Source organism: Cervus elaphus, chromosome 6, assembly GCF_910594005.1.
Source record: "Cervus elaphus chromosome 6, mCerEla1.1, whole genome shotgun sequence".
Taxonomy (NCBI): Eukaryota; Metazoa; Chordata; class Mammalia; order Artiodactyla; family Cervidae; genus Cervus; species Cervus elaphus.
Genome location: NC_057820.1, coordinates 8,491,833 through 8,505,359, shown reverse-complemented (window position 1 = coordinate 8,505,359; position 13,527 = coordinate 8,491,833). Strand labels below are relative to the sequence as shown.

The 13,527-nt window shown below is 45.6% G+C and overlaps 1 protein-coding gene across 1 annotated transcript in view; it reads right to left on the bottom strand.

Moving 5' to 3' along the window:
* BOD1L1 (biorientation of chromosomes in cell division 1 like 1) overlaps positions 1–13,527 on the bottom strand; it is a 51,359-nt gene that overhangs the window by 2,116 nt on the left and 35,716 nt on the right. Inside the window, exons 17-25 of the mRNA XM_043906174.1 lie at positions 12,467–12,546; positions 10,640–10,724; positions 10,213–10,286; positions 9,118–9,193; positions 8,998–9,032; positions 7,929–7,974; positions 5,350–5,399; positions 5,167–5,251; positions 4,611–4,764 (exon numbers count right to left, since the gene is read on the bottom strand). Coding sequence (XP_043762109.1) covers positions 4,611–4,764; positions 5,167–5,251; positions 5,350–5,399; positions 7,929–7,974; positions 8,998–9,032; positions 9,118–9,193; positions 10,213–10,286; positions 10,640–10,724; positions 12,467–12,546 — 685 coding nt within the window. The remainder of the gene's footprint in view (positions 1–4,610; positions 4,765–5,166; positions 5,252–5,349; positions 5,400–7,928; positions 7,975–8,997; positions 9,033–9,117; positions 9,194–10,212; positions 10,287–10,639; positions 10,725–12,466; positions 12,547–13,527) is intronic.

Here is a 13,527-nt window from a genome sequence, read left to right as displayed (position 1 = left end):
GCAGTGCAGGAGACACAGGTTCGATTGCTGGGTGGGGAAGATCCCCTGGAGGAGGGCATGGCAACCCACTCCAGTATTCCTGCCTGGAGAATCCCATGGACAGCGGGGCCTGGCGGGCTACAGTCCATGGGGTCGCAGAGTCGGACAGGACAGAAGCAACTGAGCACGCACGCAATTTCTAAAAATAACCCACACCTCCGATCTGGCAAACTGCACTCTGGAGCCTCAGTTCAAAAACAGCTCCTTCTGGGGAACTCCTTCTCATCACAGAGCAACCTGCCCTTCGGAAAGCCCGCAGACAGCACTTTGTGACTCCACCACTGCCCTTCTGGTTGTTCGTTTGTCCACTGGGGTTTTTCAAATGGCAGGTTACAGCCATTATTTTAAAACAACGTATTAATGGGACACAATAGAAAATACCATTGATGTCACGTCTATTCAGTTTGGGCATGAAAATTTTGTTTCAGTGACAGAGGCAGTATTGCAAAAGAAATTTTTCCTGTGAGCCGCCTGCTGTCAAGAGAGTTTGAAAACCAGCTACACACGGTCCCCCTAGTTAAGACAGGATGTTTCTCCAGGGCAGCTGTGGAGGTTATTCATTTTCCTCTCTCTGGGGCCTAGTACAAAGCCCGATCTGTGTACACAAGCAATAAATGTTATACCAAAGAATAAAGACACTTGGATAACTAAAATGACAGGAACTAGAGAAATGGGACTTCACTGATGTGAAGACCTGTCTGCTCACTGTTCCTTTGACAGCAGAGGTAAATACGCTCAAGCTGAGTCAGATAAAGCTGAGTCAGATATTGTTGTATACGATGCAGTTTTAACACAGTATTATCTATGCATGTGTTGAGAATGGCTAAAAGGCAGTTGCTTGTCAATATCCCGTTTCAAGCCGTGTCCAGGGAGAGCCATCAGCCAGAGTGACCGGCTGTTTACCCAGGAGTGGGGGTGCGGCAGCACAGTGCTGCCGCCACGCAGCGGAGGACAGAAGCTGGGTGCAGGCGCTTCTGCCCGGGGCGTGAGCCTGGCCAGGGAGGCCCTTTCTTCCCGCCCAGAGGGCGGCCTGTGCCAGCGGCCCTGGCAGCACCCAGGAGCTCGTCAGCAATGCGGACTCAGGTCTTGCCCCAACACTACAGAACCGGAGCCTGCGTCTCAGCAAGAGCCTCTGTGACTGGCCTGCACATTTGAGTTTGAGAAATAACGAACCAGACCTTTGTGATTCTTCTCCTCAAATACACAATAAGGATAAATACTGTGTCTTACCTACTGAGGAATAAGAGGAAAGAATCCATGTGAAAGGTGCCTGGCACTCCAGTTTGCTTCCCTTTCTGTCATGGGGAAATAACCGTGCGTGCACACACACACACGTATGCTGTGAAGACCTAATGTGATTGGAGACACCTAAACAGCCTTTGTATACTGGGAAGTCTTATTTTTTGATGCTATCATGTACAGAAGGTAAGTCAAGTCCCTGACCTCAAGGAAGAAGCTTATAGACCAGGGAGGAAGACAAAACGAACACCCCCAAAGCAACAGCACGTGCCTCTGCCCACCGCGCAGACTGGGCCGGAAGGCAGAGGACGGGGACGCGGACGGGCGGAAGCAGGCAGGCGGTGTGTGTGCAGGACGGAAGGACCTGGTGAGGGGGGGCTGGTGGCGAGGGTGCTCCTCAGGGAAGAATTGGCACAACCTACGGGACGCGGGGAGGTGACTCGGGCAGCATGAAGGTGCCCGCGGGCCCACGGCTGTGCCTCCGGCGGGGGCCCTCCTGCTACCCCATCGCCTCTCCAGGGCTCTGCGCAAAAGAGACCCGACTCTGGGCTCCGCGCGACCAGGCTGCACTGCTGTAACCCAGCACGCAGAGCCGGGCGCACCTGGGGAGAGACAAGCCGTGTCTTTGGTCCTGGGGGGCAGGAGCTGACGGTACGGAGCCCAGGGTAAAGCTGGCAGGAGCGCTGGGAGGCAGGGAGGCCTGGCGAGGTCACCGAGACTCCCTCTGGGAGTCCTGCCCGCTCTGTCTACAGTAGGTTTCCACTTGGGAAGCTGAGGACCCCCAAAGACGGCTGTGTGGCAAGACAAGACTCGTACAGAAACTGAGGGAGAGAGTCTCAGGGCGCCACAAAAAGTCTCGGGGTAAAAATGCCTTGAAGTGTCAGCAGGGACTCTCCTTCCTGATGGGGGAAAATTTACTAACGCCTTCACTGGTTGATACTTTTCCTTTTGCTAATCTTTGGTGACATCTAGTAGAAACCATTCCTGGGCTCCCAGGTTTGGACGCTGCGCGTGTAGACAGTGCTCCATGCTGCTTTCTGAAACAGATGACAGAAGCCCTGGGCGATGGCAGCACTGAACGCTCCAGCCCCCGAGACTAGAAAGGGCAAGGATCCTTGCGGACAGGGCAGAGGATGGGACGAAAAGTAGGAAAATGCCTGGTTCTCCGGGTCTTGGCTGATGAGCAGAGCTTCGTGTCACCCAAGACTAACTCTGCTTCCCTGACTCCAGCTTTGCTTTCACGGAGTGGGGGATTTAGAGAAAGATGAACTTGTGACAAACAGAAAATATGCTGGCTGGTGAAGTAAGATCCCCAAGTGCCCACCAGAGCAGAATGTGGGCCAAGATGGATGAAAGCACAGCGCGAAGGCCCGGTAACCGGGTCTAAGCAGTGTGGCCCGCACAAGCAGCAGGTGCGAGAAGGAGTGCCTCGCGGGGACGGGGGATGCGCTGAGCTGGCGCGCAGACCAGGCTGCAGGAGCCCAGCAGGCCGCATGCAGACTGGGCTCGGTCTCTAGGAAACAAGGCGGACAGTCCTCTTCTGGATCCGTCAGCGCATACTTGGCATCAACAGTTGCTTCTTAAACGGAAGAGTCACTAGATAAACTGACGAGAACAAACAGGATGACGAGGGGGCCCAATGCGAGAGGAGAAGACCTGGAAGCTGTCCTCTGGTGTCGGGCCAAAGTTGTACAGGAGGCTCTGAGAGCAGACGCTACGGAAGAAAATCTTTCCCACCCGAGGTAACACGCAGAAGCAGAAAGACCCTTCCAAAACGGCCGGGGCACCATAATCGAAACCCTGACAGGCCAGCAGTAAGTGCGGACCCACCAAGACCCCACGCGACCCTGAGAACCTGGGAGATGATACAGGCGCCACTGCCCGAGAACCAAACCACCAACACCAAGGAATCTAAAGTGAAAAAAACCCACGTGCAGACCACAGGCTCCTGCAGTGCATCGAGGAGAAGCATCGATAATCCAGGTGATTACAGAACTGTAAGCTAAATACAATTTACTTCTGAAGAATGGATTTGAAAAGGCACACGTCTCAGCTACTGCAGACGCTCACTTGAAGGTGCCTCGGCGGCCCGCGGCGCGTCCTGCGTCAGGCCCCACTCCACTGGGTGACTCCCCGTGACGCACAAGAGGGCGCGGTGGTGCTGGGGCGTCTGTGCTGGACGCGCCCCACCCTCGGTGCACCGTGAGGGGCACTTCTCGGTCAGCAGGTATCTTGGGTCTGTGATTTCTAGTTATCCGAGCTGGTTATCCCCGCCTGGAGAACCTTTCCTTTAGCCCTGTGAGCTCCTAACGTCTTTTGGCTCTAAAAATCTGACCAGGGCACTAAATCAGGGCACAGAGCTAATGATTTACAAGTTTAGAGGAACTAGAAATAGGCTGATTTTAAGTCTTTACAAAGACACATCAGAACTACAGTGGCAGATGTTAATAAGTGATATTCTTGAAATCAATATTCCTCAACTTTCTAATCTTGGATAATGAAATTATAGAAGATGGTACTAAGATTAACAGCTTGTGAATCACATTAAAAATGGAAAATATTTATGCTTCAGAAGTTATAAAACTGTAAAGTGATGCAACATTTCTCAAAATGTGCTGTGGGAGAGGAGTATCGGTCGATGCCATCAGGTATAATGACACAGGGTGGGGGGCTGGGCAAAGTAAAACTGACAAAGTTGGACAGGTTTCCCTCCCCAGGACCACGACAAGTGCATTACAGTGGACACTGTGGCTCAGAAGGAGAGGGAACTCACGGGCATTCCCCAGACTCACGAGAGCCCCGGCCCTCTTTTCTCCAGAGGCTTCTGGCCACGTGAGGGCTTGGGAGCACGCCCCGTGGGAAACGTAGGACGTCCCAGCTGTGAGTGGAGAATGGGGGCACTCGGGTGGTCTCCTGGGACGGCCCTGTGATACGGCGCTGGGAGGGGCCCCTGACGACGGGGACGGTCCGAGCCTTCTCCCTCATGCAGCTAAGCAGGCCGCGCACATGGATCACACTGTACACGTCCGGTTTCCACCAACTGCTCAGCACAGTCTCTGAGATCTAATCGTACCTGATAAATACTCATACAGGAACCGAACAGGTTCCACCAAACAGGCTTCAAAGCCTGGCAACGATTCTAAAGGGCTCCTGGAAAATGGTTTAAGAGGGAGAACGGGCTTTCCCGGGGGAACTGAGATGTCAGAGGGCTTGGAGCACATGCTCGCTCTCTGTGGCACGAGTGAGGCAAAGAGGAGAGCACCCATGGAGCCCTCGATGTGGTCCGACGGAGAGCTGGGGGAAGGTTCTGGAAGCCCCCGTGGCCCCGTTACCTCTGAGCCTCTGATCTGGTGCTGGATCTTGTGGTGGCTCCGGATGGCTCCTCGTCTTCCTCCTCCTCCTCCTCCTCCTCAGACTCCTGGTCTTTCTTGTCCTCAGTCGCTTCAGAAACTGATTTCTGACGTTTGCGTTCTGGCTCTGAGGATTCTGTTCAGACAGAAGGGTAACATCTGGACTGTACAATTCCCAAAGACACTTCCAGAGGACAGAGTCACAGAGTTTAGAACAAAGGATATTAGGGACTTGGAGGCAGAAGAAGTGGTTTTCCACTTCCTTTTTGTTTCAGCACTTGCAATTCACAACTGTTTAACTTAATCTCAAACACATTTGGGATAGTTTACTTAGGCGGTTCACAGCCAGCATTTGCGAAAAATTCACATGTGCTCAGAAAAGCATCTGGAATGTGCCATTTCTGACACAGGATTACAGTCATTTCACACATATTTATGTAGCATTAATACTAGCTGGACCCCACTGGATTTTTCCTCATCCAAAGAAAAAGTCTTAAAAAGGTGACTCTGACATGGTAAGAACCTGCCAGGAACATACCAGCATCATCTGACAGAGTGAGCGAACGCTTGGGCTTTCTTCCTCTCCGACGCAGACTTGCCACAGATTTTTCTTCACTATCATCCTAGAAGAAATAAAGTTAAAGTGAAAAGGGTGGTCACTTGAGCATTTACTAAGTTTTATTTCTAAAGGACATGTCTTGATCAGAAAATTAACACTTACATTGCTTCCACTTCGTTCTTGAAGGTTAGGTGTTTCTTTATTGGCTTCATCTTTAAGAAAAGAAAGATTTCTACATTAATATTTTATTACTGTCAAATTAAATTTTAACAGTTTGTTGTCTGTGAATGTACCTAATTAGTGTTAATTAAGGTACCATTACACAATTCATCATTGTTTTTTTCGTATCAGCCAAACAAAGATTGAGATGGAATACCTAAGCAGAGAACACATCAGAATGAAAGTCAGGACACGAAAGTTTGCCTCTCAGACCTGGCATGAATAAGCTATGTGATCCAGGCCAACTACTTAAATTCCTCGAGCCTTGATTTTTTTATCAGTGAGGAGTTTGGTTAGAACGCCTTCATGGTCTTTCTCTTTCAGCTCAAATATCTGAACTTGGAAAGGGAGGAGCAAACGGGTATCTAGGGAGCCCCAGAGAAGCAGCAGGAACTGCAGTTCAGGATTACAGACTTCACTCAAATCGTAACATAGCTCTCCAAATAGTTTTTCCAGGGTCATGTACAGATGTAAGTTGGACCATTAAGAAGGCTGGGTGCCGAAGAATTGATGCTTTTGAACTGTGGTGTTGGAGAAGACTCTTGAGAGTCCCTTGGACTGCAAGGAGATCCAACCAGTCCATCCTAAAGGAGATCAGTCCTGAATATTCATTAGAAGGACTGATGCTGAGGCTGAAACTCCAATACTTTGGCCACCTGATGCGAAGAGCTGACTCTATGAAAAAGACCCTGATGCTGGGAAAGACTGAGGGGATGAGGAGAAGGGGACCGCAGAGGATGAGACGGTTGGGTGGCATCACTGACCCAATGGACATGAGCCTGAACCACCTCTGGCAGGTAGTGAAGGACAGGGGAGCTGGAGCGCTGCAGCACGTGGGTTACAGAGCCAGACAGGACTCGGGGACTGAACAAGAACGAGCAGTACAAGCACCACCTGACAGGGAGGGAAAGAGGCTTGAGCAGCTTGGTCAAGTGCGCTGTTCAGAGTTCCGTAACCAGTACACGGGGTGGGAACTGGGTTCTTAGGACGCACATACTTCCATGATGGGATCTAGAAAACTATATTGGATGAGTCTATTTTAGGTTGTGTATACCTATTCTTTATTTGTTTCCTGTAGACGTTACCATTTTCTGAGATTGTATCTTGGTAAGAAAAGTGAAATTTACTTCAGTGCACTGTTAGAAGCCAAAATTATGAACATGTTGATTAGACAACTCAACAACCCAGAGGTGAACTTATCCGTAATGAAGACTGTGTAGCTGCCCTTTCTGAAAGTTTACTATACTAACGTAGATACCAGAGTTAAAAACCAAGAAAAAGGCCCACAAAGAATCCATTCTTAAACTGGTCATTGTTACTCAGATTCAGAAAACTACTGCTGAACAACAGCATTAAAACATAATCATGTAGCTTAAAATAGAGTCATGTAGCCTTAAAATAGGGCATTTGAGTTATGGAGATTTCTTGTTGTGTGGATTTAAAACATACAATTATGGATAAAACAATGGTTAAAAACAAAACATTCTTTTTTTTGTTAAAAATAAAACATTAACTTTCAAAGAGATAAGAAAAAGTAAAGTATGATCATAAGATCCCACACATAGTTAAATGTGGAAAAATTATCAAATTATACATTTGCTTTTATCTTGCTGATCAGAATATATATTTCTTGATATTACCATGCTATTTATTTGAGCCAAAATAGCTGTCATATTCTTTTTTTTTTTTTGCCTAATCAACATTTAAAAGCCCACCAATGGCTCTTTTTGCTTTTATGTAAAAAGAAAAATTTAAACCATGAAATTAAATATACACATGGTAAAAATTCTGGAAAATGCAGGCACTAGTGAAAACATGAAATCTTCCTATTATCTCACCAAGGTGGCTCAGATGGTAATCCGCCTGTAATGTGTGAGACCTGGGTTCAATCCCTGGGTTGGGAAGATCCCCTAGAGGAGGGCATGGCAACCCACTCCAGTATTCCTGCCTGGAGAATCCCATGGACAGAGGAGCCTTGCGGGCTACAGTCCACGGGGTCACAAACAGTCAGACACGACTGAGCGACTAAGCACAGCACAGAACTAATCATTATCAACATTTTAGAACATTTTTTTCTCCTTGGAATGAGGACAAAAATACCTCATTGAAACAATTTTATCTCTTGCATCCTAGCTCTGTAAGCAGTACCAGCTGCTTTCAAAATTCTTCTGCTGAAAACAACAGGCTCTTGGGCTGAATTCTTATCTTCCTGATAAAAGTTCTCAGTCCCCAGGTTCATCTGTTTTTCCCTTAAACAAGTCCAGGAAAGTAGGGTCTGGACGTGGCCGTCCCGCCACCCTCCTCTCTGAGGCTTCCTGGACTGACAAAGACAAGAATGACTCAGATCACAGGAAAAACCAGCAACTAGAATCTCTCATGGCTACAAGGGCAGCTGCTTTTACCAAGGAAGCCACTCACTTCATTGAGAAGCAAGGACATCCTAAACCGCCCCAACCTGTGGTTTCCCCCGGCCCGCCCCCCTTCCTTAGACCACACACAGAGCAATGCTTTCAGGTACACACCTGTGTGCATGACTTTCAGCTTGCCGCCAGGTGGAGATTGTTCTACCTAAGTTTAAACAAGGAAAAAACAGTGAAGTCACTGGTGTGTCATCATCACATAGGAAGTCAATCAACAATGTGAAGAAGGGTGAGGACCTCTGTTTATTATGCAGGCAGAATATCTAACTTACTTCCTGCAGTGGATTAAATACACCCAGCAAATATGGATGGCTACGAATCTGAATGCACGGGTCTTTCCACGAGGATTAGGGCTGCCACACACCTCTTCCCCAGTCATGCTCCCGCTGCTGTGAGCACTGGAGGTGACAGAGGCCTGCTGTTCACATCCCCCAGCCTGGCAAACCATGTGTGTGCTGGTACAGGCACTCACACTTTTACATGTGGCTCTTTGGTTTAGTTGTCTTTTAAGAATTCCAGTGAGATAATGATTTCTTCATATCCAAGGAAATGGGAGTCTGGAGAGGGTCATGTAACTGGCCCTGTGTCACAGAGTCTGGGAGCAAGTCAATGGAGATAGGTCTGTTCTCTTAATAATGCTCTCACTGAAAGTCATGCAATGAAGTCTTGGTGCAATGATTTTGTTGGGTACACACTTCAGGGTCAAAGATAAAGAACGGTAAAAAAAAATCAAGTATTACTACAGACTTTCCTGTACTGAAATTAGTGTCCATTCTAATAAAAAAGGAACCCCATTGAAAGTAGTAAAACAGACACTTTAGGAGGGTTCCATAAAGAAGCTGTTCTCTAAAAATCATATAAAACAGCTATTTTCTATGTTTTAATCAAGGATGACGAGAAGATAAGTCCCTAGATAATTTTTATACAGCCGATCTGACAGGTGAGGATAGAGTCAGACTAAATTACAATGAATATAATTATGTTTATATGGAGTTATTAGTAATTAAAATAGTATCTGAATGGTTATTTGATGTTCTATTTTAAAAAGTTTCTTCAAAGCTTTACAAATACTTAAAAAAAAAAAAGCTAGTTGAAAATACTAATACTGCAGTGTACTCTTTCAGGTCAAGAGCAGCCAGTTGAAGAGTTCTCATCTTTTGCAATTACTTACAGTGACAAGGCCAGCATCTGTTTTGCAGTCATCTTCTGAAAAACAGGAAATAAAAATCTCACTTAGAAAATAAGTTTGAAAATTTCTTGTGTGTGAACTGAAAACACACCAAATACCTACTTGTTTTTAATGATGTTTCTACAGGGTGTTTACGAGGTCTTCCTCTTTTCCTTTTAATAATTACTGGCTGATCTTCCTGAGGGGGAAAGGGAAAAAAAAAAGGGAATAAAAAAGTTCTATCATCTATTACACAAGTAGTTTGCTTTCTCAGAATGGAATTTAGAGTTCCCTCTCAAGAGGGTTCAAATCCCAGCTTTGTCTCTTAAAGAAACACGTGACTCGGGCTGAGTGGTTCGTCCTTCTCGGCGCAGCCCCCTCGGCTGAGGAACACCGGCAGCTGCGTTATGAATTCCCGGAGCCCTGAGGACTGTGAGGTAAAGAGGCAATGGGAGTACTCCGTGTCAGCTTTTACTTCTGCAATAAATATGCACGTCCACTTGGTGGGGATTTACTCCTGGGCACTTGTGATCAATGCCATCCCTTACAAAAAATAAAGGAGGCCAGCGAAGACAAACAGAACTACTTAAAAACTGTATCAAGACAGGCAAACTTTGTGAGGGCTATCTAGAGGATCTGGCTGGGGTACAGCTTGTCTCTCTTGATTTATGGGCCTGCATCTCAGGTCACTGCGACTCTGGGTCCCACTGGGTTCTCTGCAAATCCAAGGGGCCTGGAGCGGCAGAACTGGAGGTCTGCCTCTCCTGCGGCCTCTCAGGAGTCCCTAACCTCGCCCCGTCAGGCTGGTCCCGGCTGGCACTTGCAGCCGGCGCTCTGCACAGCCTGCCGCTGCTCCCGTTTCGTCCCGCGGGACCCCCGGGCTCGGCTGCCCCGTTCTCTGCCCTGAGCTGGAGCCTGGCTTGGCTGTGCTAAGCTTCCCGGTCAGGAAGGCACATGGACACTGAGGTACAGATCTGGGCTGACCCCATGGGGCTGACAGGAGGAGGTCTCATACAAATGTTGGGAGAAAATGAAGACACAGAGGACAAAATACATCAAAATGACACTGATAAAGTGCTCTGTGTGAAATGCTGTCCGCTGCACTAAAAAAAGACCTACTTCAAAAGCATTTAAGAACGACCTTGTGTAAGAGCACACAGATGCACTGTTTTTAGTACTTGAAGAAACCTGAACAGACAAATATGAAAAACATCTTACCTCCTGAGATTTTACGGTGTCATCGTCATTCTGCTCTGTCTTTTCACCGGCAGCTTCACTGCTGCTGGATTCATCTGCAGAAAGAGCAGAGCTCGTGACCGCCGGGCCCACACTCAGCCTCAGTGCCAGGACGCCCACCAAGGTGACCCAAGTCATCCGCAGGCACAGACCACGTTGCCGGGCGGACACGCTAAAGCTGTAAGCCAGAGTCTGGTAAGCCAACAAGCAGCCCACTTCGTGCAGAGCAGGACCTCCATTAAAAGCGATCTCCAAGCCCTGTTACACTCAGCACGATACACTGTGCTATATGAGGGGAGAAAGACCAGCAAACCGCAGTTTCAGCTGGCGAAGCCTGGTGAGAGAGGTGCTGACTGCTTTGAAGGATTAGTCTCTCTCAACAGTTTAACTGAGGAGATGTCTTACTCACCTTTCTCTTCCATGGCCCTTGAAGCAGTGATGTCTGTCTTAGAACTTGCTTTAGATAACTCTTCCAAATCCCCAGAGCTCTCTTCCTATGAAGAAGTTGAACAAGAAAAGAAGCTCCCTTCTTATACCCATTTCCATATAATTACTTCAAAACTAATCCCTAGCCTGTTTGTTGGACTTTTTTTTTAAAAAGTAACTCTTTTGCTGCTTGGCAGACTATACAAAAAGATTCAAATTCTGAAGGCAGAAAAACACAAGATAAGGTTATAAAGCAACAAGGCCATTATTTTTCCCCCTGCAAAATAGAAACTGGTTTTTTCGCTGACCCTGGACTTTACAAGAGAAACTCCAAAGAAAGAACTTAAAGGAATTTCCAAGAGATATTTTTTTCATTGCTGGTGGAGGGGAGGGACCAGAGGAAAGGGATAAAGAAGGAGCCAAAGAGAACTTCTGGTGTCCAACTGGGCTGATTTAGAGAAATGGTCTATCAATGGTTATATTATCTGCCCTTAGTTGCAAAAAAGTTTTGAGCATGAAATAACCAGTTGTTTACACTATAGTATTAGTATACAAAAAATTATACAAACTAAATTTAAAATCAGAGGACTGTTTTATATATGGAATTTTTAAATAAAAATAATTAAGTCAGAATACATTTAAATTTAACATTAAAAATCGTACATGAAGTTAAAAGGAAAGTGAAAGTCGCTCAAGTCGTGTCCGACTCTTTGCGACCCCATGGACTATAGCCCACCAGGCTCCTCCATCCATGGAATTCTCCAGGCAAGAATACTGAAGTGGGTTGCCATTCCCTTCTCCAAGGGATCTTCCCAACCCAGGGATCGAACTCAGGTCTCCCGCATTGCAGGCGGGTCCTTTATCGTCTGAGCCACAAGGGAAGCCCTACATGAAGTTAAAGAAAAACTTAAAAGCTACCCTTTAATCTGCCTCGCTCCAAATTAAGAAGTACTGTCCCAAGATTTTTGTCCTCAACAGGGCAGGGGAAAGGGTGGGCTTTTGAAAACCTGTTTCTTTCCTTGGCCATGACCAATTGAAATTCATGACAATATATGACTTCACCTCTTCGGTTGTTAAAATTCTTTTACTACTTTTTATTTAGTATATCAGTTACTGGGGGGATAAAGGAGACTATAAACTGGCTTCTGTGGGCTGGTAGTCAGCTGTATATATTTTTGGAAGCTGACTTAATACTTTTGGTACAAGCTGGAAAAAACTAGATTAGGGAAAGAAAGAGAAAGAGAAGATAGTGGCAGACTGGAATAGTCAGTAAGTATTGAGTCTCAGGAACGTAAGAGTATCTGTGAAGAGGAGAAACCTGGCCTAGAACAAAAGACAGAGTAAGAACAGAAATAAATATTTGTGTGTTACTTCCGCAAGGCACAAGATGAAAACAAGACCACAGGAGAAAAGGGCAATGAGTGAGGCCTCATCCTTGGACAGGCTATGTTTTAGGGGCTGGAGGTATGGTAAAGAGAGGCCTGTGTATTAAAATTTTTAAATTGCATGTATCACTGTATTTCACTGTTCTGATATAAGTATATCTGTAACAAAGCTTATTATACTTGGGAACAAAGGACCTGGACGTCTAAAGAAGTCAAGAATACCACTGAACAAAAACCTAAGCAATGATTATATATAAACTGTCATAGGAATACAATCTTGCAGTTTATGATTATAAAGTATAACATTTTTCTTTGATAGAGTCTAAAAACTATACACCTTTTACAATAAATACACAAAATACATATACACAGTGATGTAAACAGGCTTCCCCTAAAACTTAAATTAAAATATGTGGAAAAAATACCTTTCTATCTTGTGGCTCAGTTCCGGAACACTGCCTCTGTGCTGTTTCTATTTTGGAATCCAGGACATCTGGGGTATCGTCTGTAAATCAGTTTAAACAGAATCACAAAGGAATAAAAGCTAAATGAAAAATGAAATGCATAGTTCTATTTTAAGACAGTTTGAGACTTCTTTCTTAGGCTTATGATACAGTGAAGCCAAACTTATTCTAAATGTATTTATAATGTCATGTGACATGAGTACTGAGCACTGGCCTTGGTCTTAGCAAAGCCAAAAAATAAAAAAATCTACAAATGCTTAAATGACTCCAACAAAACAGGAGGTTCTGTGGAGAGGGCTTAGGGCATAGGATTTCTAGACATACTTTTTAACTTCCTGAACAACTTACCATCTAAGTGGTCTGGCTTAGTGATGAAGACCATGATCTTGGGAATCAGATTTACTTAGTGGAGAAAAAGTCACAATTTCTCAAAATCTTAATGTCTTTATTTATAAAATGGCAATAATATCTGACTCACATAGTTATTGGGAATGTGTATAAAGTACTGGAGATAGTACCTAGCTTTGGTATGAACTCAATAATTACAAAATACGTTCCCAACCAAAAAAGTAAAGTATGTAACTATCCACTGTTTCTCACATATTATTTAATATGTATTTACTGAGTTTGCATTTTGTGTCAGGTATTAAACTATAAAAGTCTCTGCACTGTCCAAAATCGGAGCCACTAGCCACAATGGCTCCTAAAATTTAAATTAATACAATTCAAATACAATTAAAAATTCAGCCTTTCATTCACACTGACTACATTCAAGTGCTCAATAGTCATGTGCCTTGTAGCTACTAGTAAACAAAACAAATATGGAACATTTCCACCTCTGAGCAAGTTCTATGGGCTGGCATTGTTACAGACTGAGAGAAAATCAACAGTATGAAGCACAGAAGTGTTCTTATTACATGCATATTCCTAGAGTGCTTCACTAGTTCTGTGAGGCCTCTGTTTAGGACATAAAATAAGGAACTCAGTGGCACCTGGAGCCCAGGTGACAGAGGGAACCTGGG